Consider the following 24008-nt stretch of genomic DNA (forward strand, 5'->3'; position numbering starts at 1 on the left):
TTTGATTATAATCCGAAAACAATATTTCACTAGGAAAGTTACAAGGATATACAGTAATACCCCGAAGTTACGCGATAGGTGGGTCCGACGAAAATCGCGTAAGTCGAATTCGCGTATGTCGGGGTACAACTTTGCATATAAATACATATAAATTTTGCTTAATTGGGACCAAGGACTAACAAAAACACTAGTTTAGAAGAAAAATATTAATAAAATTGCAGTTCTTTATACATATTAATACCAAATATGTATTAAAAAACTAATGACTTGCGTTAAAAAGTTATTTCGATGTCGATGGCTTCCTAAAATCTAACAAATTCGTCTGAAGACACAGCGCGTTCTTTTTTTCACGCAGAATTTCTTCGTAGCAAGCTAATAATTTTTTTATTCCTTGCTTTGTAGCTATAACGCGTTCTTCGTTGGAGTCTATGTTTTCTAAAATTTTTAAGCCCTTTACAATTGAGATCTTTTCAATTTTCAACCTGTCAAGTTTGCAATTGTCATGTGCTTTTCGCCGTTGCTTCATTTAGGCCTGTAGCACGTGCAATATCACATGGTCTTTCATTTCGCTCAAAGCGTTTCACAATTTCATATTTTTTCTCTATCGACAGAGGCGAACTGGCCATAAGCCTTACCGGGGAAACCCCGGTGGGCCAGTGTGATTTTGGCCATAAACCATAGTGCGAGGCCACTATAAATTTTCCCGGGTAAGAATTTTTGATCCAGTCCGCCTCTGTTTATCGATAATTGCTTTTCTTTTTCTCTCTGAATCTGCAGTGTCTTCACCAGGACGCTTCCTTTCACACCTTTTAATTCTTTTTCTCATTTTTAGGGAATAAAGCACAATTACAAAACGAGGAGCACGCTTGATACGCATAAACAAAGCTGCGCGCATGTAGCAACTGAATAAACAACACCATAAAGGCAGAGATACACTATTAACACCTCACATTTCTAGGGGTTACTACCATAAAACAATAAAAATCCAGTTGCGTTTCTGCTAGTGAAATCTGTTATAAACTGGTAGTAAACTCGATCTAATTGCATTTGCGATTATACCGATAGCTGGAAATGTGTGGGTTTTTACGTTATTATGGTGAAATGTGTTTCCCCTTCACTGATATAAAAAACATAAAAGCAGCAAAGTTTAATTTTGTTCATCTTTCGCTCTCAATCTCCGCCGTCGCACCGGATATCGATAACATATGAAAAACGACCTTGAAGATAGTGGGCGGCAGCGTTGCCAAACGAAAAAATCAAGAACCGCGTAACTCCGAGTTCGCGTAAGTCGGGGTATTACTGTATATAATAATAAATGACTTTAGTCATTTATTATTATATATATTTTGCTTGTTTTATTTTAATTTTATATTTTAATTTGTTTTAATATATATATTATCTTGAAGTGATTGACACATAAATATTCAAGCAAATAGGCATACTTACTGTTTCTGAAAATATTCAAGTACATTAACAATTCACAAAAGGGAAAACATTATTTGTAATTAATCAATTTAAGAAACAATTTTGATACAATCTATATTCACTAACTGACCCTGGCAGTCAGTGAATATAGATTCAAAGTTATACAAATAGAGAAATTGTGACATTCGTAGCTTAAGTCAGCTGAAAAAGACCAACCTCAATACACACTGTATTAGTATAATACTAATTAAATAAATATTAATTAAATACTGTAATTAATTAATACCATTTATTATACGGATAAGAACCAATGTCAACAAAAAGACGATATACATGACTGATCATAACTGGATGAGCCATAATTTCACTTGCAGTTGGACGTTTACTAGGATCTAAATGGAGCATGTTTACTAAGAGTTGACGAAGATCACTACTGTAATGGTCTGCTATGGGATCAAATGATCCTCGCATGATCTTAACAACAAGTGCATGTAAATTCTGAAAAATAAAAATCTGTAATCAGCATGATATTGTACATAAAGACAAACTGAATACTAAAAATTAACTGAACTAAAATTTTTACCCACATATATAGAAAAGAATATTAAAAATAATAATAAAAAAATAAAATAAAAAAGTTTTAAATGTGTTTGGTTAATAAAAGAAAGTAATCTTTTTCCAAAGTCACATCCAAAGGGTTAACACTCATAACTAGTCACAGTCATAACTAGTACAACTTATGTTTCAAGAGGTACAGAGATGCAAAGTAAATTTTTTAATGAGTATATATGAATTTTGATAATTAGAAATCAAACTGCCAGCAGATGTATAAAGTTTTTTTTTTTCTTTACATTGTCAATTTATTATTTAAATAGTGTAATAAAAACTTAACACACACACACACACACACACACACACACACACACACACACACACACACACACACACACACACACAAGTTTTATTTATTGTAGTAAGAAGAAAGCAGGTATAATTTTGTCACTCAGAGCCAAACTCGATAAAACAATGAGGACACTTTTATAAATATATAAATGTTGTGACCACAAACATGAAAGCTACAAGAATAAAGAATCAATACCAATAGCAGCCAATACTGGGTATGGGTCAAAAACTGAGAAGACAGAAGAAACCATTGAGATTAGATTTCAGTTTCTATTGGTTGCAATATATGGGAAATAGATATGAAGGAAGGTTATTCCAAAGAATAAAAGTAGAAAGGATAAATAAACAAAGAAGAAAAATTACTTCTGTGAGTTTGGGCTTGGAGAGTGAATGATTTAAGCAATGTTCAGACTAGTTTGGAAGAGAGCGAGGGAGTTACAAATGTCAATTTAGAAGACCAGTGTCCATGGATGTATCTATACAAAGAGCATACAGCAGAAACTGAACATCTGAGACAGAGTGGAAAAACTTTACAAGAGATGAGTCATCTGCCCTCTTTTGAATAGGGTCTAGGACCTTCATTGTGGGAACAATATTTCATGGTATGGCAGATTTCAAGCTGTTTATAAGAAAAGCAACCCGAGAACAATAAAGAAAACCTGTTTTTTTTTTGTTTTTTTTTTTTGATTTAGAGAAAGCAATATTTGTGATGTGCTTCTGCCAAGAGAGATTATAAGTCATGATAATCGCCAACAAATATATGGGATCTTGTCTATAAATCTGAGTGTTGTCAATTATGAGCATGAAAGCAGTACTTTTGGCTAAGATAAAGAAAGCCAACACAAGAACCACGGAAAACTATGGGGAACTTACCAGACAAACTGCTTTGCTGCCGCCACAGATTCGTGCTGCATTCTTGGTAAACAAGCAATGCATGCTATTGGTCTGGAGCAGAAGTACTCCTTCTGCTCCTTCGAGAACCATATATTGATTGACATGTAGGTGTGACAGACTATGTATTCTCATTGGTGCATGAACACAACATGATAACACCGTAGTGTTGAGTGACTGACTCACAGTGTGTGTGAATAATGACATAGTTAGGAAAATAATGAAAATAAAGAAAATAAAATAAAATAAGAAAATAAATAAAGCTATCATTAGAGGCAGCAAAATACACAATCCTCCACATGATGCTCAATGCATAACCAATATTAAGTATAAAATTAAAATATGCCAGTAGTATGGCAAAACTGTTCAGCAAAAATTTAAACATAACAGTTAAATTAACATAAAGGTTAAATCACGGGCAGGGGAAAGGAAAGGTAACAAGACTAAAATTGTAGCCAAAAGTCTCTGAATAATTTAGAAACTCAATTAAAAATCCAATTAAAAATAATTCAATTTTTAAATTTAAAATTAAAGCCAATTATATAGAAATTTAGCGGCGTCCCCCTAGTAAGGTGCCAGTTCCAAAATACGTGAAATATCACCAATAGAGACTAAACAAACTATGAAAATAAAACAAAGTAACAAAAATAATAGACTGACCATTATGTCCCATATCGACAGAGGACCAAGAGGTCAATAATGGTCATGGAATCGATGCATTTCAATCGCAAAGGTAAACTGATCGAAGGACCAAACCACCCTCCCATCAAACCACCAATGCAGAGGATTTGAATAATGGTGGTCCTTATGCAGCAAAAAATAAACTATAGAACAGACTAGCATTCCCGAGCAGAGCCACATCACTGACATAAAGTAAGCTTAACAGGCTTATATAGACAGAAAAAGTAAAAAGATATAGATGGCGGTATAGGCACAGCCTTAGCACATCAAACCCACTACTACCACCACCTGATATACATATATTTGAATAATGACATAGTTAGGAAAATTATGAAAATAAAGAAAATAAAATCAAATAAGAAAATAAATAAAGCTATCATTAGAGGCAGAAAAATACACAATCCTCCACATGATGCCCAATGCATAACCAATAATAAGTATAAAATTAAAATATGCCAGTAGTATGGCAAAACTGTTGAGCAAAAATTTAAACATAATAGATAAATTAACATAAAGGTTAAATCATGGTTTATTTATTTTTTTTATTTTCATATAATTTTCCTATTTATGTCATTATTCAAATATATGTATATGAAGAGGTAGTAGTGGGTTTGACGTGCTAAGGCTGCACCTATACCGCCATCTATATCTTTTTACTTTTTCTTCTATATAAGCTAGTTAAGCTTACTTTATGTCAGTAGTGAGGTTCTGCTCTGGAGTGCTAGTCTGTTCTATAGTTTATTTTTCGTTGCATAAGGACCACCGTTAATCAAATCATCTGCATTGGTGGTACGATTGGAAGATGGGAGGGTGGCTTGGTCCTTCGGTCGGTTCACCTTTGCAATGATTTGTCTAGAAATTGAAATGCAGCAATTCCATGGCCATTATTGGTCTTGTGGTCCTCTGTCGATATGGGGCATAATGGTCAGTCTATTATTTTTGTTAATTTGTTTAGTCTCTATTGGTGATATTTCACGTATTTTGAAACTGGCACCTTACTAGGGGCGCCGCTAAATTTCTATTTAATTGGCTTTAATTTTAATTGAATTTTTTGTTACCTTTGCTTTCCCCTCCCCGTGATTTAACCTTTATGTTAATTTAACTATTATGTTTAAATTTTCGCTCAACAGTTTTGCCATACTACTGACATATTTTAATTTTATACTTAATATTGGTTTTATATATATATAAGCTAAATTAAAATAGGATATTTGCCAGTAGCATGGCAAACCAGTAGAGAGAAAAAGAACTTAGCGAAATAAAATAACATAACAGTAACAGAAAAATATGTATGGGGGGGATAAGAAGAATAAGTGGGTTGAAGCAACATTCCTAAAATAATTTAGAAAATTAAACCAATTAAAAGAAATTTAGCGGCGCCCCCTTGATAGCACCCATTTCCGAATTATGTGAAATCTCACTAAGGTGGAAACGTAGACTGACAACATTACATGACCAAGTAAATTGAAAATAATAAAAAATGAAATAAAATAGACTGACCATTATGCCCCATTTCGACAGAGGACCACGAGGCCAATAATAGTCAGGGAATCACTGCATTTCGAACACTAAACAAATCCATGCAACGATGGGATGATTCTAAAATCAGACCGCAGATGCAATAAATTTGTATAGCAGTAGTCCTTATGCAGTGAAATATAATAAGACAGAAAACCTAGTACTCACATGGCCAAACCACACCACTGACAAAACAATAGTTGAACTGAAATGTACAGAAACAAATTAGGCTGGTTCGGCCATGTGAGTACTAGGCTTTCTGTCTTATTATTTTTCGCTGCATAAGGACCACTGCTATGCAAATCTATTGCACTGGACTAGGATTTTTCCTCTGCTATGCAAATCTATTGCACTAGGATTTTTCCTCTTGTGCTCAGATTACGAACCTGAGGGGCATAAATTCAAATTGAGGAAAGACAGTTGTAGAATAGATGTGCGGAAATTTCCTTTTAGCCAGCAGGTGGTTAATTGCTGGAACAAACTTTCATCTGTCATTGTGGAAGTTGATAGCTTAAATAAATTCAAGGAGGAATTGGATACTACCACTATTATACCAATGAAGGTGCTTTATTATTTCCACACAACTTGGAGAAATCCTACTCCATCCACCTTAACAAGTTTGCTGTCTTTTATATTTTTGAGGGTCCTTTATGTGTGCCTTGGGGGGAGCTTCTTTGAGGCACTTCTCTTGGGGTGCTGGAACAAGTAGGCACTGCTTTGTAGTAAGTGGATTTCATCTGCAAAGAATAATCACTCCAAGTAGTGCAGGCATCTGTTGTTTGTAGCATTCTAATATCAACGGATGCATTTGAATGAGATTCCGAATCCAGATCACTTGAATAGAATTCTAATTCAGTATTATATGACATACTATAAAGAGAGCTGATTCAATGTCACCACCTTTAACACACTGTCCATCCCTCTACTTTTCTGTCCTTATGTCCCAGGCTGGGAATCCATTATAAAAATCCTTTAGGGTAAAATTTTATAGTAAAACACTTTTTATACAAAATTTTATCCATAGACATACACTAAGAATGACGTTTTGTTTTTCAAAACTAGGAATTAAAATTCAGCAAGCATCTCTTCAAAAAATTAGATAAAAATAACTTCAACTCATGCAAAGAAAAAAATACTAAACTAAATAAAACAACTTTAACATAAGTAAAGAACACGTGAAACTGTGAACCAAGTATACAGCTCTTATAGCACTCTCAAACAGTGTGATTGATGCTAAGCAAAATCCCACAGTTCAATTAGTGTGCTGTATCATTCAGCTGTTCATTTCATGTGCCTTTCCTTTTACAGCACTTGATTATTGACTGCAACTGAAAGGACTGATATGCGTGTTAAGATACAAACATTGCAGTTCATTTCGATGTAACTTTGCATTCCGGCAGCAAAACTGTTAAACTGGCTAACTACAGTACAGAAGAGGCTATGCTGAATTTCAAGATATCTGAAGCCAAAAAAGAAGTGAAAGTCTTTGAACTGAGACTTCTCCAAAACTATATGTGGCAAACCCACTTGTCACTGATTATTGATGAAGTCCGGATTAGTGTACACAGGAAAAAAACTTTGGTAGTATCAGTAGCAGGAAACAATGCAAGAAAGCAAACTAATACAGCATCAGCAAATTAAAAAAAAAAAAAAAAAGAAAGAAAGAAACCTTCCCACACTACCACTTCACAATAACAAAAGATAGAAGTTATTTCAACGATCAATTACCCATTGGCTGAAGGCAAACTTCCACTCATCTATCCTGTAACTACGCATCCATAATTTAAATTTATACTTCTCATATGTGTAGTCTGAGCAAGAGGAAGAATGCAATCAGCATCGAACTTGCTAAATCCATTCAAAACTTTAAACACTTCAATCAGATTACCTCGCAGGTGCCTAGTCTCCAGATACTGCAATTTCCAGAAAAGACTTTCTTGGTTAGAGCGGCAGTGAAGCATATGATGTAGCAGTGAAGATGCAGCCTAACAATTGACTTAAACAATGCAATAAACAATGCAATAAACACCTCCTTATCCCTGCTAGCAAACGTCTTGTATATTATTCACAAAACCCCATGAGCTGTCCTAGCAGCATTTTCCAGCTACCCTGAGTGCATACCATACAGTTGGTAGGTTAATCTATGATTACTGCTACCCATATGCAGTACCTTGCATTTGTCAATGTTAAACTTCAGTTGCCATTTCTCAGCCTATTTGCATAATTTTTCTAGATCTTGTTTCAATAGCATAATTTGATTAACCACCCTGACAACCTTTCTATCATCTGCAATCCCAGGGGCTCACATCTGGTGAGTATGGGCTTGGCACACCCAGGGTCCTGAGCTGGATATTATTATTCTTCTCTTTCTTGGTGATTCCTTTCTACTTTCTTTCTCTCTCTCTGGGTCATTCAGAATTTTTTTTTTGGATGGTGCTGCATAAGCCTCGGGCTTCCTTGCACCATATAGCTAATGATAATAAAGATAATACAAAGCCTGTTATATCTTTATCATTAGTAAATATAGAAGAAAACAATGGGCCCAGCACTAAACACTAGAGAGTACACCACTAATAACATTAGTCCATGAAGAACAGCATCCATTGATAACCACTCTGTCTTCTATTACTCAACCATCCCTTTATCCATAGTAGAAACCTGCACTTAATTCTACACTGCTCCAATTTGTACAGCAGTCTTATGTGTATCAAAAGTTTTCCTGAAATCCAAGTACAATAGAACATGGAAAAGAAATTCCAAGATAAGAATTTCCTAATTTACATTATCAACTATTAGATAGTATGAATCAGAGCTGTAATACTCAATATGTTCTACGTTGATAATAATATTAGTAAAATAATAAGAGGAGTTTACCTCAATATAGTACGTAGAACACTTCCGTATGATACCCTCCAGAAATTAAAACGGAAAAAACGACAACTTACCGGTACATTAGAGTAAAATATAAATAATTAATTTAACACAATTTAAAACAATTAAAAATCAAATTAACGCAATTAAAGAATCTAACGAAAATATTCAAAACGATTTTCCTTCCTGAAGCTGACAACGCTTTTCGACCATATGTCGTGATCACAGGAATGAAAATTACCAAATCGGGTTAAACCTGAAACTTAAATAGTGATTATTTGTCTTCTCGCATGCGTGTAAAGGTCCACGCATCGGAGATCAAATATGGCCGCTGAACATTAACAGAATTTTCGTGTAATTTAATTTCAACGGTTTCTGCAATTAATAGTCGCGTATAATTACGTTGAACGTTAAGTATTTTGGCCTCGTTAAATAAAAAAGTATGTTTTTCGTTAATGACATGAAAGGCTAATTCTGACGCTGCTGAACGAGAAGCACGAACTGAGGCTTCATGTTGATTTACACGAATTTTAAGAGAAAATCGCGTTGAACCTTGGTAAGACGAGTCGCAATCACCGCTGTATACCAGATCATTAATTTGTGTTGTGAACGCGGAAAGAACCGAGTGATTGTTCAGTATAGCGTGTAACTTCCGTATTGGCCTAGCTACAATTTTAAATTTGGTATCTTTAAAGAATCTGTTAAGCTGTTTGTGCCACTGTTCAACATATGGGACAGAAATAAAGTATTTTTTGATATTACTATTGTTGATTGGTGTAGTATTTTGTATCCTATCCTTAGCCTGTACCCTAATTCGGTTTATTGTGGTAATGGAATAACCCCTGTTTAAGAATCTGCTAGTTAATATTTGTATTTCTGAGTCCAAAGCAGATTCCGTCGTTGAATATTTATAGGCATATAGAAATTGATTAAAGATAATCGATCTTTTGTAGGTGAACGGGTGATAGCTACTATAATGTAGAAGCATACCGGTGTTTGTAGGTTTTCGATAGATGCTAAATTGTATTTTATTCAAGTCCCGGGTAAGCATGAAATTTAGAAAATTTAATGACTTTGTATCCATATCCTCCCTTTCCAATATAAATTGGAGTCTAGAATGAATATTATTAAATGAATGTAAAATGTCTTGGATAGTACTACTATCGGTAATAACTAGAACATCGTCAAAATACCTCCCATAGTATGTGACACGGGGTAGAAAAGGTGTCAAATGTATATGCTCAATCGTTGAGAGATAGATCTCTGATATTAAGCCACTCAGGCTCAAACCCATTGGTAATCCAAAAATTTGTTTGTACACCTTGTCTCGAAAGGTGATGTAGTTGGCCTCAACTAACAGTTTAATTAAGTGAAAAATTTCCTTAATAGGTAGCTTCGTATAATTAATCGGTGTCGAGTTTTTATTTAACATATCCCAAATAATATCTAATGTGTATTCAACGTTTACATTCGTATATAACAAGGTAACATCTAGTGAGAATAAATTGTCATTGTCGCCGAGTCTACAGTCTTTAAGATTATTAAATAATGTATCGTAGTTCTTAATCCCAAATTGTATTACCTGTCTGAAGGGTTTTATAAAGTCATATACATGTGTGGCTGAGGATGAAAATGTGGAGTTCCTGTAGGAAACATTAGGTCGAATAGGAAATCCAGTCTTGTGTAATTTTACCTGACCGAAAAGTGCAGGAATATTGTATGTTCTGGACTTCAATTCCTTTAACTGAACCATAGTAATGTAGTCGTTTTTTCGATACATGGTTAACGTTTTATTGTATTGATTGACCAAATTGGTAAACAGTGCCGGGTATCTCCTTTATCTACCCTCTGTATAATAACTCGTCTTACTAAGGTTCGACGCGATTTTTTCTTAATATTCATGTAAATCAACATGAAGCCTCAGTTCGTGCTTCTCGTTCAGCAGCGTCAGAATTAGCCTTTCATGCCATTAACGAAAAACATACTTTTTTATTTAACGAGGCCAATATACTTAACGTTCAACATAATTATACGCGACTATTAATTGCAGAAACCATTGAAATTAAATTACACGAGAATTCTGTTAATGTTCGGCGGCCATATTTGATCTCCGATGCGTGGACCTTTACGCGCATGCGTGAAGACAAATAATCACTATTTAAGTTTCAGGTTTAACCCGATTCGGTAATTTTCATTCCTGTGATCACGACATACGGTCGAAAAGCGTTGTCAGCTTCAGGAAGGAAAATTGTTTTGAATATTTTCGTTAGATTCTTTAATTGCGTTAAATTGATTTGAATTGTGTTAAATTAATTATTTATATTTTACTCTAATGTACCGGTAAAATGTCGTTTTTTCCGTTTTAATTTCTGGAGGGTATCATACAGAAGTGTTCTACGTACTATATTGAGGTAAACTCCTCTTATTATTTTACTAATATTATCAACTATATATATTGAATATGTATTATTTTCCGGCGTAAGAAGTTTCCCAGGTAAAAAGCTTTCCTGCATAAGAAGTACTTGATAAAGAAATAAAGAATACATGGTGTATTATTATAGTGACTTAATATTTTATAAATACAGAAATTCTTTATTTTTATATTAAAAAATTAAAAATATAAACATTTTGGTAATCAAACAAGTTAGTTCATAGCATCATTTTAGTTCATAGTAAATTACTAAAGTAGGTGAAATGGCATCACGTTTCTTACATTTCATATTGTGAATGCCCTCACAATGAGTTGCCCTGATATTGCACTACCTCGTATAGGCAATGCCTCGCCAGTGGAGAAGATTAATGTTACTTATTCTTATTGGATACCACTGCCTCAATCCTGGGTGGTGGTTCCACTGCTCTGGCACCTGTCTGCACTGCTCAGAAAACTTCACATCTGACTGCACAATTACCACCAGGTCTTTTTCATTCTCCACTACTCTGAGTGCAGTACTACACAGTTGGTAAGTTACTCTGGGGTTACTGCTACCCATATGCAGTACTTTGCGTTTGTCAATGGTAAAACTTCAATTTCCACCTCTCAACCCATTTTCTCAACTTTTCTAGATCCTGTTGCAGTAGTGTACTGTCATTACTGTCATTGAGAACCTTGCAAACCTTCATATCATCTGTAGACTTGGACATTAAGCCTGATATACTTTCATCAATATCATTCATAAATATAGAAAACAACAATGGGCCCAACACCGAACCCTGGGGGACTCCACTAATAACATTAGTCCACAAAGAGTAGTGTCCACTGATTACCACTCTCTGTCTTCTCTCACTCAACGATTCCTTTATCCATAGCAGCAACTTGCCATTAATGCCATACTGCTCCAATTTGTACAAGAGCATCAAAGGCTTTCCTGAAATCCAAGTATAGATATCAAAATCCTTCGTTTGCATCCAATTCCTTTGTGACCACATTGTATTATCCAATCAAATTGGCTGAAATGGGCACCAAACTCCAAATTTAATGACGTAAAGAACAATAAATTATCTACATTCCTATAAATGTATAAGAACATTGTTTATGTAAGTGTTTTGAGAAGGCTCTTAAAAGATTGTAAAAGTCTGCATGCAGGTGATTTCAGTCCACTTATTAAAAACTGTGTATAGAATTGTATATATAAAATAACATATAGATTTTCATTATTTTATTAAGTATCGATCGATACGAGTGACTCTCCTAGATAAATTTCTCTATTAGGGTGTTTGATCAATACACAGATAATAATATAATAATAATATGATAAATACTTACAGTTGCCTCAAAAGGCCTTTTTAATGTAAGCAACTCATAGAGAACACAACCAAGGGCCCAAATGTCACTCTTCTGATTATAGCTGAATACAGTTAATGAAATTAGGATTATATACATATATAATCTAATTAATATCATAAAAGTAAAGCAGAAAACATTCCCATCACTGCCAACTTTTAATCACCTAATTTTCATGATTGATTATGAAAATGCCATAATTCATTATTTCAATTATGAAATAAATATGCTCATCACCAGATATAATTAATGTCAGTTTAAAACTTAAAGAATTTATCAACTTTTTTTTGAGTAAAGTAACAGAACACTTCAAACTGGACAAGAAATTGGCAAAAGATTAACTCTATTATAAGCTTCATTTTGATCATTTACTTTCAGTACATGAAATCTTTACTCTTGTGATTAGAAACTAAATTAACGATTCTAATACTTTCTAATGATTCTAAAGCATAATTATGTTACCATAATTTTTTTTTAGTATACATATGGCAAATATATTTTCATGTTATTTTAAAGTACATCAAAATTTTGAAATGCAGACAACTTCTGATTTTTGGTGAAATAGTAGTTGGAAACACTGGTTGAAAACACTGGTTGAAAATATGTTTTAGAACTTACAATGATTTTTTTCATCACTACATTCAGTTATTAAATATAATCCTACTAACAACAAAACATTTAGAAATAAACTTTATTTAGAGTTAGTCCTAGCCTCTTGAAATACACCAAACAAGAACTCCGAAGATTTTATGTAATTTAATATACTGAATCTAACATGATACCTAAATTTTAGTTTGTTTTATAAAGTAGAAGGTGCAGATACCACAACCTAGAAACAAAATTCTAAAATTAGCTTACCATCTACATTTATAAATCCCATCTTCAGGGCTAAAAAAAATGGGTTAATTATGATTAAAATTGGGATCGTGGCCATTCTCAGCCTCGTGTCGTTTGACACAAGGAATGTAAAATAGGATGGGCTACATGATTTCCTCTTCTTTTCCTTGTTTGAATTAAAATCTCACAATTCCAATGTTTTCTCAGATTGTGTCAGCAAAATTATTCTTGTAGGGGGTGAAATCCTTTATTCCACATTCTAATCTAAAACCCTCTCCTTTATCTAATACTTGATTTTCCTATAAATGTGGTAAGGCAGTTCAAGATAAGTCTCCAGATGCTGAGTTTGCTTGTATATCTCCAGCTTCATTTTCTGTTTACACTAAAGTTTGCAACAATTTTAAAAAATCTGTTAATCAATCCAAACTTGATTTTTAATAGGCTAAGTGTAGAAAACTTGCTTTTCTTGTCCTCAGAAAAACTTGCTTTTCTGAGGGTGCTACTGCATCCACAGCAAAAGATAAAGCTGATTTACATAACATCCTACTTTTCTGCTAACTCTTGTATCAACGCTCTTTTCATGCAGATCTCACCAGAGATCTGCATGGCCACATGGTTAATTGCAGCCTTCCCCAACAGTGCCACGACATAAAATAATGTAGATTAGCTTAACCCGGTGAATTAGATGGAGTGATCAGGTGTACACACACACACACACACACAGTATACAGCTAACAGTATTACACTGATTACATGCCTATACTGCATGTTAAATTGACTGTGTGACGCTGCCATGCATATGATGAAAGAAAGAAAGAAAGCAAGCTTATACAGCATCAGCAAAAAAAAAAAAAAAAAAAAAAAAAATTCATTCCCTCCATAGCTTGTTGAATTCTTCCTTCAATTTATTTAAGCTGTCAACTATGACGACAACAGATAGAAGTTTTTTCCAGCAATCTACCAAATACTGGCTAAAGTACATCTGTTCTACAACTCCTTCAATTTTAATTTGTGTCCCCTCATGTATGTGGTCTGAGCAAAAGGAAGATTCCCATCAGCCTGCTCAACCCATTCAAAGTCTTATACACTGCACTCAGATCACCTTGCAGGTGCCTAGTCTCCAGATGCTGCAGTTTGCAAAACTTAAGCCTTTCTTGGTAAAAGCAACCCTTTGTTCTCCTGACCAATCTCGTTGCCTGTCTCTGAACTCACTCCAGCAGCTCTACATCCTTCCTAAAATGGATCCTCCAAACCTGTATGCAGTACTCAGGGCCATGCCTTATATCATTGCCTGACCATTTCCTTATATATCACTGATAAAAACCCATGAGATGTCCTGGCAGCCTATCTGCATTGCTCAGAGAACTTCATATCCGACTGCACAATTACCGCAGGTCATTTTTCATTTTCCATTACTCTGTGTGTTACTACACACAGAGTAATACGTGGTTGATACATTACTCTGGGGTTACTGCTACCCACATGCATTACTCCTATCCATTCATGCTACCCATATGCATTTGTGAATTGCCATTTCCCAGCCCAGCTGCCTAACATTTCTAGTCCTCTTGCAGTAGCATACTGTCTTTAACAACCATTCCAAACTTTGTATCATCTGCAAACTTGGACATTAAGCCTGATATGCCTTCATAAATATAGAAAACAATAATGGGCCCAACACTGAACCCTGGGGGAATCAACTAATAACATTAGTCCACGAAGAGCAATGTCCATAAATTACTAATCTCTGTCTTCTCCCACTCAACCATCGCTTTATCCAAAGCAGCATCTTGCCATTAACGCTACACTCTAATCTATACAGCAGCCTTCTATGTGCATTAAAATCTCTGAAATTCATATATATGATATCAAAATTATTTTTTGCATTCAGTTCCTTTGTGACCACATCATAGTATCCAATCAAATTGGTCAGACAAGACTTGCTTTTAACAAACCCCATGCTGTGTCTGAAGTATAATTGCAGTAAAACTTCTTTTACCAGTGACTTCATTATTTTCCTTGGAACAGAGTTAACCTAACAGGTCTGTAATTATTCCTATTACCCTTTAATAGGTCTGTAATTACTCCTATTACTCTTTGTGAATTGGGGATACATTCGCACATCTCCAGTCCGGAGGGACCTCCCCTCAATCCAAGAATTTTTGCATACTTCCTTTGCTGTCTCCCTGATCATAATTGGAAAGATACCATCCACCCCAGGTAACTTTCTTATGTTTAACTTAAAACAATTTCTCTTCTACTTTCCTCTCAGTTATTATAAAATCATTTAGCTCCCTATTAGAGTTTGATCAACTTCTGGCATATGTGAATGTAGATGTAAAATACTCATTCAGTTTGTCAGCAACCTGAGCAGGATCATCAACAGTCGAACTATCAATATCAAGTGCACCAAATTGATCCTTCCTCTTCCTTCCTAGTGTTTACATAAGCAAAGAAGTCTGCTGTTTTTCTTTGCATCCTTCAAAGATTTCTTGTAATCTGCCTTTGATTGCCTAACCTCCTTTGTGACTTGATTACAGACTAGCTTATGTCTACCATAGGCTTCTGTGTCACCCGATAATTTATATTCATCCCATGCAGTTTTCTTTTCTGCTATGAGTCTGATCAGTTCATCTGACATCCACTTAGGACTATACCTTGAAAAATATTTCTTAATTGGTATGAAAAGCCAATTAGCTTCTATGATTAATTTCTTGAATGCTTCTTATTTAGAATTTGCTGATAGTAATATCATCAGTTGGTCCCCCTGTATAGAATTATACAGCGGGAAAAATAGATCCCACTATCTTAGACTGCTATAGTCACCTATATGAAAGCAAAAACCCTTCCCTTTATCCTCGATGGTAGTTACATCTTTAAGTAAATCCCAAATCAATACACTGTGATCACTGCCACCTATTGGTCCTTTTATCTGCAGATTCTTAATGCAAATAATCACTGCTGATAATCGGATTAAGAGTATCACTTCTCTTGTCACCTCTCTGATGCTGCTGTAGTCAACGTTTTTTTTTTATTATACCTAACATTTACACATATCTAACATATCACATTTTAAATATGTTAAAAAATATTCAACATGTTTTTACCTGAGGATTCAACAGAATTCATCATGTTGTAACAGAGGTGGGAGTATAGATGAGCAGAAGTTGCAACCAATAGCTTTGGTAACTGGTGAAAATGCTCAACTACCATTTGAACAAGAAGCAAATTTTCTAGTCTTAGCTTGTTCAAAATTGTTTGTTTGGTATAGAGACTTCTGGTACAAGTACAACTACAGCCAAATTGTGTCTATTACCAGGGATGACTGGTCTGAGAGATGAACATATATATTTGAATATTTTTTAGATATTTAAATAAATGAACTAGATTACTGATATACAAAGGGTTGCACTGGGCTAAAAGAGATTTAAAGGCTGCAAGTTATGAGAAGCTTGACAGTGGGGACAGTCAAGGAGAATACGTTTCACTGTAAGCAGGGAGTGACAGTGGGAAAAGGTAGCGGATCATCACCTATTAATAAAGGGAAATGGGTAAGATGGGTGTGACCTATACATGTTCTTGCAAAGGCAATCTCATCTGTTTGTATGGAAACTGGACTGACAGCACTGTGCAGGTTGCTTGATTTGAAAAGCTAATTTTGGGTCTGATCTTATCATGTTCATTATTCAATACATCCCTGCCAAATTATTCATTTGTAGTCCACATGGTTCACAGCTTGATCTGCCTTTTTCATTTCCCAGGATTTCATGATGCTCTTGAATCCAGCATAACATAACCATTTTTTCCATTTTGTGTAAGTTGTATTAGATGTGATCTAGCTTTTTTCAAAACTGGGTGCACAAAGGAAGTTAAGTTGCAAGGCGTTTACTGCACTCAGAGAGTCAGTATATACTATTATCTGCTCACTGGGCATGTTGCTGACATGTTCTAGAATTATTTGATTGCTTAAAGGTCATGGTGTAAATCAATGGTTCCCAACTGGTGTACTGCACTCCTTTTCAAATGTGCCTCGAGATTATGAAAAATTCCATTGAGTTCAATGGCAATCTATATATATATATATACACACACACACACACACACACACACACAGTAAACCCTCGATTTAACGGACCCCGATATAACAGATTTTCGGATTTAACGGGCCAGACAAATAATAAGACAGTAATATACACATTAATCTCGACCATATTATTTTTTTAGATTATACAAAACTTCAATGTTATTATTAATTAAAAATTAATAATAATTGTATTATTAATAATACAATATTAATTGTATAATAATAATACATTAATAATACAATATCGTATTATTATTAATAATAATAATGTACACACGCACACACACACACACAGTAAACCCTCAATTTACCAGACTAATAGGGGAGAAGAAGGGGTATCCGTTAATGCCGAAGTCCATTAAATCGAATGTAACTTGGGGGGGGGGACAATTTTTATTGTTCTTAATGTAAAAAAAAAGCTTTAATACAATATACAGTACTGTATAATATAAAATTATAATAAAGAATATGTAATATTCTGTCATAAACAGAAAATGTTGCAATTTGGTCTTGATTTACAGATATCAGAAACAGTTTGATTTTTTATGCCATAGATTTCACAAACACATGCTACTGAGACGCCTTGTTCTAATTCCTCAATTAGCTCTAATTTCTGTGCCACATTTAAGTTCACACGCTTTCTTTTAACTCCTCTATCATTTGATGTCATTTTAAATTGTTAGGATTGCAAAATTATTTAATAAAGTCACAATTCAGAAATCACAGAAACACTCTGTATACAACCTGACTGCACGACAGCTTGAGGCAGACTGAGACTGAAACAAAGCGAGTTGGTAGACCTGCAGTTTAGTGTCCCGAGTGATGTTCAGCTCGCAAGTCACCAACTGCTCTTATCTGTGATCTGGGAAAACAGCTATTTGAACGCGTTTTCAGAAAGAATAAAAATCAATTTCCTGAATTTGATTATAAAAATAAAAGTAGGTAATTATCAAAACAACAACAATAATTAATTTTTAATTAATAATAACACTGAAGTTTTGTATAATCTAAAAAGAATAATATGGTCAAGATTTTTTTTTTTTTTTTTTTTTTTAATGAGAACCCCAAACACGAGAGGTATTATAACCTATAGTACTTAGTACCGTGCTTGGGTTGGAGGTTGAGAAGATGAAAGAAGATATTTGTTGATATTGGACTTGAACTTCTGTAGATTGTAATTTTCAGGAAATACGTATGAAGGAAGGTTGTTCCAGAAAACGGCAGTTGAATGAATAAATGGGGAAGATGAAAAGTTGGTTCTGTGGGTTTGAAGTTGGACAGTAAATGGATGTTGGCTGGTGGCGGCACGTGTTCGGACTGTTTTGAAAGAGAGAGCGGGAATTATAGAAGCCAATTCGGAAGAACACTGCCCATGGAAGTATCTGTAGAAGAGGCATGCAGCAGAAACAGTGCGTCTATGAGAAAGCGAGTGGAGAGACTCTGTTAGAGATGAATCATTAATTAACCTAACTGCCCTCTTCTGAATGGAATCAAGAAGCCTGAGAGAGGTTTTGGGGGCACCACCCCAGATGTGGGAACAATATTCCATGGCAGGGCGGATTTGCGATTTGTACAGAGTGAACAGCTGTTTGGGAGAAAAGTAACGCCGAGGGGGAAAGAGAAAACCAAGTTTTTTAGATGCAGAGGAAGCAATATTTGTAATGTGCTTGTGCCAAGAGAGATTAGAAGTCAGGGTAATCCCCAAAAGAGATATATCATTTTGCCTAGAAATCAGAGTGTCACTAAAGATAAGCATAGGAGCAGAAGAATCCTTTTTGCGAGATATAAGACAAGATTGAGTTTTAGAAGGGTTGAAATCAACTAAGTTGTCTTTGCCCCACTGGAGAATTACCTGAAGATCGGCATTTAAGGAATTGGCAGCAGATTTTCGAGAACTTGAAGCTGATTGAGCTGGACAAGGTTTCTCAAAATAGAAAGTTGAATGCAATGTGCTATCATCGGCAAAACTATGGATAGGATATCCAGTCAATGGAAGAAGGTCATTGATATACAAGAGGAAAAGAGTGGGGGAAAGAACTGAACCTTGGGGGACACCGGCATTAGTGGAGAAGTTTGAAGACAGAGAGCCATCTACCATCACCCTCAGTGAGCGATCAGAGAGAAAACTGGATAACCAATTACTAAAAACAGTTGGCAAACCATAAGATGGAAGCTTGTTTAGAAGACCTTTATGCCAAACACGATCAAAAGCCTTTGAGATGTCAAGAGTAACTACTTGTGTTTCACCGAACCTTTCCATTGAATTAGTCCATAAATGGGTAACATAAGCCAGAATATCACCAGTGGATCGACGCTGACGGAATCCATACTGGCGATCGTTGATCAGACGGAAGGTTTCTAGGTAGTTTAAGAGTTGGCGGTTAATTGATTTCTCCATTACTTTAGAAAGAGTAGAAGTAATTGCAATGGGACGATAATTGGATGGGAGGGATTTGTCACCCTTTTTAGGAACTGGCTGGATATGAGCAAATTTCCAAGCAGAAGGAAAAACACCTTTGGAATAAGAAAGTGAAAAAAGGCGGCAAAGAATAGGAGTAAGTTCAGGAGCACAGGTTTTGAGAACAAGTGGAGAAATACCATCAGGACCTGGAGCTTTCTTAGCTCAAGATTCATCAAAATCCTTCTGATATCCTTTTGACGGAAGACCACAGGAGGCACTGAATGGAGCGTGTTAGGAATGGTGGGAGGTGTTTTATCAAGATCATAAATACATGAGCTGGAAGAAAAATGGGATGCTAGCAGGTCAGCTTTATCCTTGGCTGAAGTGACAACAGAACCATCTGGTTTGGACAGAGGTGGGAGCAGAGATGGGCAAAAATTGCGGCCAATAACTTTGGCAAGAGACCAGAATGCTCGGCTACCATTAGGGCAAGAAGCAAGTTTTCTACTCTTAGCCTGTTCAAACTCTAGTTTGGACTGATTAATAACTGCTTTACAATTGTTGCGAGCTTTGGTGTAGGCAGAAAATGAAACTGAAGAATTAGAAACAAGCCAATTACGATATGCAACGTTCTTCTCTTGGACAGCCTTAGCACATTTATTGGAAAACCAAGGTTTAGATAAAGGACGAGATTTTAAAGTGGAGTGTGGGATAAAGGATTCCATTCCTGCAAGAATAATTTCACTGACACGATCTGAGCAAACGTTGACATCAGAAGTTTTGAAACAGTAATCAGACCAAGGAAAAGAAGAAAAGAAGTCTCGCAGGTCATCCCATTTTGCATTCTTGTAATGCCAAACAATACGAGGTTGGGAATAGCCATGAGATAAAGGTTCCATTGGAGAAGAGGCAATCACCAAGTTGTGATCTGAAGTGCCTAAAGGACCTCTCACTTCAACCTTGTACTTAGAAGGGTTGTTTGTGAGAAAAAGATCAAGCGTATTGGCTGTATGATTAGGATTGTCCGGTATTCTTGTAGGTAAATGAACAATCTGTGCTAGGTCATTAGTAATTGCAAACGCCTCAGCATCTCGACCTGCTGGGTCGGTGTGACTAGAAAACGGAAGCCAGCTGGAGTTGTGAACGTTAAAATCACCAAGGAAAATTACCTCACTGTTAGGAAAGTTGGACTGGAGAAAGTCAAGTTGCAAAGAGAGGAAGTCAAAGAGCTCCAAGTGATTAGTGGAGTTGGGAGAACGGTAGAGACAACAGATGAATTTTACACAATGAGGTAGAGATTTTAAGCCAGAGAAGATCAAAGAAGATTAACGTGTATATTACTGTATTGTTATTTGTCCGGCCCGTTAAATCCGAAATCTGTTATATCGGGGTCCATTAAATCGAGGGTTTACTGTGTGTGTGTGTATGTATGTATGTATATATATATATATTTTTTTTTTTTTTTTTTGAACCATTAGAATATAACTGAAGTGCATGTAAATTTATTGATGCATGTAGCTGTTGGATATTTTGATTTGCTAGTGAATGTTTACTTCATTGGCTAAAGTAGTCATCAGAGAATGACTTATGCAAAGGCCATGTTGGCTCCATGGTTTTCATTTCTGGGAAAATTTTTTCAAGAGTGACATCATAGCCTTGCATAAGCCTCTTCAGTCTGATTCCTGTAGGCTCATTTTCATTAAGTTTATTCATATACCAGAGACAAATTGAAAAGATAAGGCTAGATAGAATGAGCCTTTAAGTTTGGCTGCATATGTAATAGTAAGCATCTTTCTCTTTACTGCTAATGGATATTTGTGCACAAGCTATGGACAGAGGATGTTTAGCCACTGCAATACTGACTTCCTTATTCAGTCATATACGGGAAAATGACCCAGTAAGGAAATACAGTCCAGTATATGACTCAGTAAGGAATACGATTCAGTAATAGAGTTCAGTCAGAATCAGGTTATAGTCCAGTACAAATGAAGCATAGCAACCAGTGCCCCATGACATAGCAGAGCAGCTTGAGGATATTCATTTATTTCAAAGAAATAAATATACTGCATGTGCTGTAGAAAGTTAAGTTTAGTATCTAATATGGGGCCCAGAAATTCAATACACATTTTTCCACTTTTTGCAAAAGTGTATAACAACAATCTTCTGTGGATATAATTGGTAGCTTATATAAGGTAGCAATGGGGATATATATAGGTATATATCCCTTAATAAGGTAACAATGGGGACTGACCCTTGTGGAACTCTCTCTTCCTGAACAAAAGTTTTAGAAAAGTCTGAAAACAGACTTGATGCTCTAATTTAATTATGGTAAACTGCCCTGGAATCCAGGGTTATGAAGGTCTCAAAGGATGCTGAAACTACATAATGTCAAACACTTTATGTCCAGAGACACCATGACCAAATGTTTTGTAAATGAGAGCATTTTTGCTTCAACCTTGATTATGAGATCTAATGCAGACTATTTTTCTGAAAGCCAAATTTATCACTGTACATCAAGTTTTGATTTTCTAGATACCATAAGGTGACCATTCATAATTTTCTCCAAAATCTTATCTAAGTGGCTAGTAAGTGTGACTACCCGTAGTTGCGTGGATTTAACTGATCTTTTCGTGGTTCAAGAATTGCTATTACTGAATGACACCATGAATTAAGGTAATAATGTTCAATAAAAATTTGGCTAAATAGTAGTAAGACAGAGTTCGGGGTTTTCCCATCCAGATCCTCTAACATGGTGTAGTATATGGCATCAAGACAACCTGCATTGTTGTCTCTGATTTATTTCAGGATGTTCCTGAAGATCCACCAATTTTAAAGGCTGGTTACACAACGTAGCTGATTCTGTACCAAAACTGATTTTATATTTTTCTGCTGCTGTTTTCTTTTTCAAAAAGATGTATCATATGCATATTCTGCAAAAATTAGAGAGCAGTAGCCTGCAAATACATTTGCTATTTCAGCTGTTCCACATTAGCACTGGGAAGAAGGCTGATGGAAATTTTCCATTAAACTGTCTTATTTTCTTACCGATTATTCTCAAATCTGTATCTTTGGTGACTGAAGAAGAAAAACAGATCCACGAGTCTTTTTTAGCTTTCTTTCTGATGCAGCAGGCATGCAGTTTTAGTTTCTTATAGTTTATAAGATCGGTTGAATTTTTCCAAAACTGATTTCAGGCTTTTTTTTTTTTTTCTTTTTCTTTGCAGTATTACATGCATTATTTCACCAGTAGTGAATATTTTGTTTGAAGTTTGTGATGCAGCTGTAGCAGCAGCTGCTAATATTTGTTTTTGTAATGGTGTTCAGTGGTATCTACAATTTGATGCTAAATACTTTGATTATCTATTAACAATACTAGATCTAAATTTGATACAGTCTGCTTTAGAGAATTTCCATATAGTTTGGTTGTTTACTAACAAGGAAACTTTCGCTCTGGAAAGTTTTCAAAGTATATGGCAATGAGCACTGTTTAGCGGATTAACCGAAACCCTCTAGTCAATGTCTGAAAACAATAGGGGATGGGACAATACCATGTCACTGGCTGAGGTTCAGCTCATAGGAAAATAAACATAGGTGTGGGAACCTGTGTTCAGCAGTATGAGATTATGTTTGTCAAGTAATGGCTATCACATGTCCACAGGCATCTTTCTAGGTCCATCCCCTTGCCGACTGGGCTAGCCGGGTGGGTAAAGTGCCTGCCTAGCAACCCAAAGGTTGCGGGTTCGAATCCCGCCTCGGGCTTGGATCAAAGTACTGCAAAAAAAAAAAAACTTAGGAGGTGCATTATAGCCACAGAAGCCAATGAGCCAACAACTACCAAAAAAAAAAAAAAAAAAAAAAAAGTCCATCCCCATAATGGATAATGTCTGTTGAGCATGACTGACTGACTGTGTGACACACACACACAACAAATAGCTGTGCAGAGAAAAGAAAAGAAACAAAAAAAAAAAAGAAAAAAAAGAGAGGTAGTATATCTACAAAAAAAATTTATTAAACATCATATAGAAATAAATAAATACATAAAAAATTACATCATCATATATTGCACAATCCTGGTGTCTAGAGGACACTATATGCCATGGTAAAGTAAAATTAATAAATAGCATTAAGAGGGGAGGGGGGGAAAAAAGAGAGAATTTAGAAACATTCAAAGTAAAAATGTATGTGAAAATAAGGGATGATATATAGAAATCCAGCATGCAATTTATTGCGATATACTGAAAGTGGTAGGAGAAGACTGTTATTATCGAATCAACAGTACACAAGAACAATTAATAAAATAAATATCAAGAACTAACAGAAATGAGTGGAAAAAGTAAAAAAACTAAAACAAAAGAATATTAAATGAGGTAAAATAAAACATCATAAAATAAGATAAAATAAAATGAAATAAATAAATAAAATAAAATACAATAACATATTGCCGTGTAACTCATAATTTCAAATGTCTTCATCAGAGGTAATCCATAGAAATTATGTTGAAAGAAGACAATATGCAGGCCACTATTTCTGACATGGTCTCTGTATGCTCGGAAACACGTGGTTATAAAATGATATTGAATTTAGTGATATTGATATTGTGGCAACAATAACAAGGC

The 24008-nt window shown here is 35.2% G+C and overlaps 1 protein-coding gene across 2 annotated transcripts in view; it reads right to left on the bottom strand.

The window, feature by feature from the left end:
• LOC150079036 (serine/threonine-protein kinase Nek8-like) overlaps window positions 1-24008 on the bottom strand; it is a 266092-nt gene that overhangs the window by 161218 nt on the left and 80866 nt on the right. For both annotated transcript variants that reach the window (XM_090384054.1, XM_090384055.1), the window contains exons 6-7: window positions 12053-12134; window positions 1712-1923 (exon numbers count right to left, since the gene is read on the bottom strand). In XM_090384054.1, the coding sequence (XP_090240180.1) occupies window positions 1712-1923; window positions 12053-12134 (294 nt within the window). The remainder of the gene's footprint in view (window positions 1-1711; window positions 1924-12052; window positions 12135-24008) is intronic.

This window comes from Mastigoproctus giganteus, chromosome 10 (genome assembly GCF_048544385.1).
Source record: "Mastigoproctus giganteus isolate SK-2022 chromosome 10, ASM4854438v1, whole genome shotgun sequence".
In the NCBI taxonomy this organism is placed as follows: Eukaryota; Metazoa; Arthropoda; class Arachnida; order Uropygi; family Thelyphonidae; genus Mastigoproctus; species Mastigoproctus giganteus.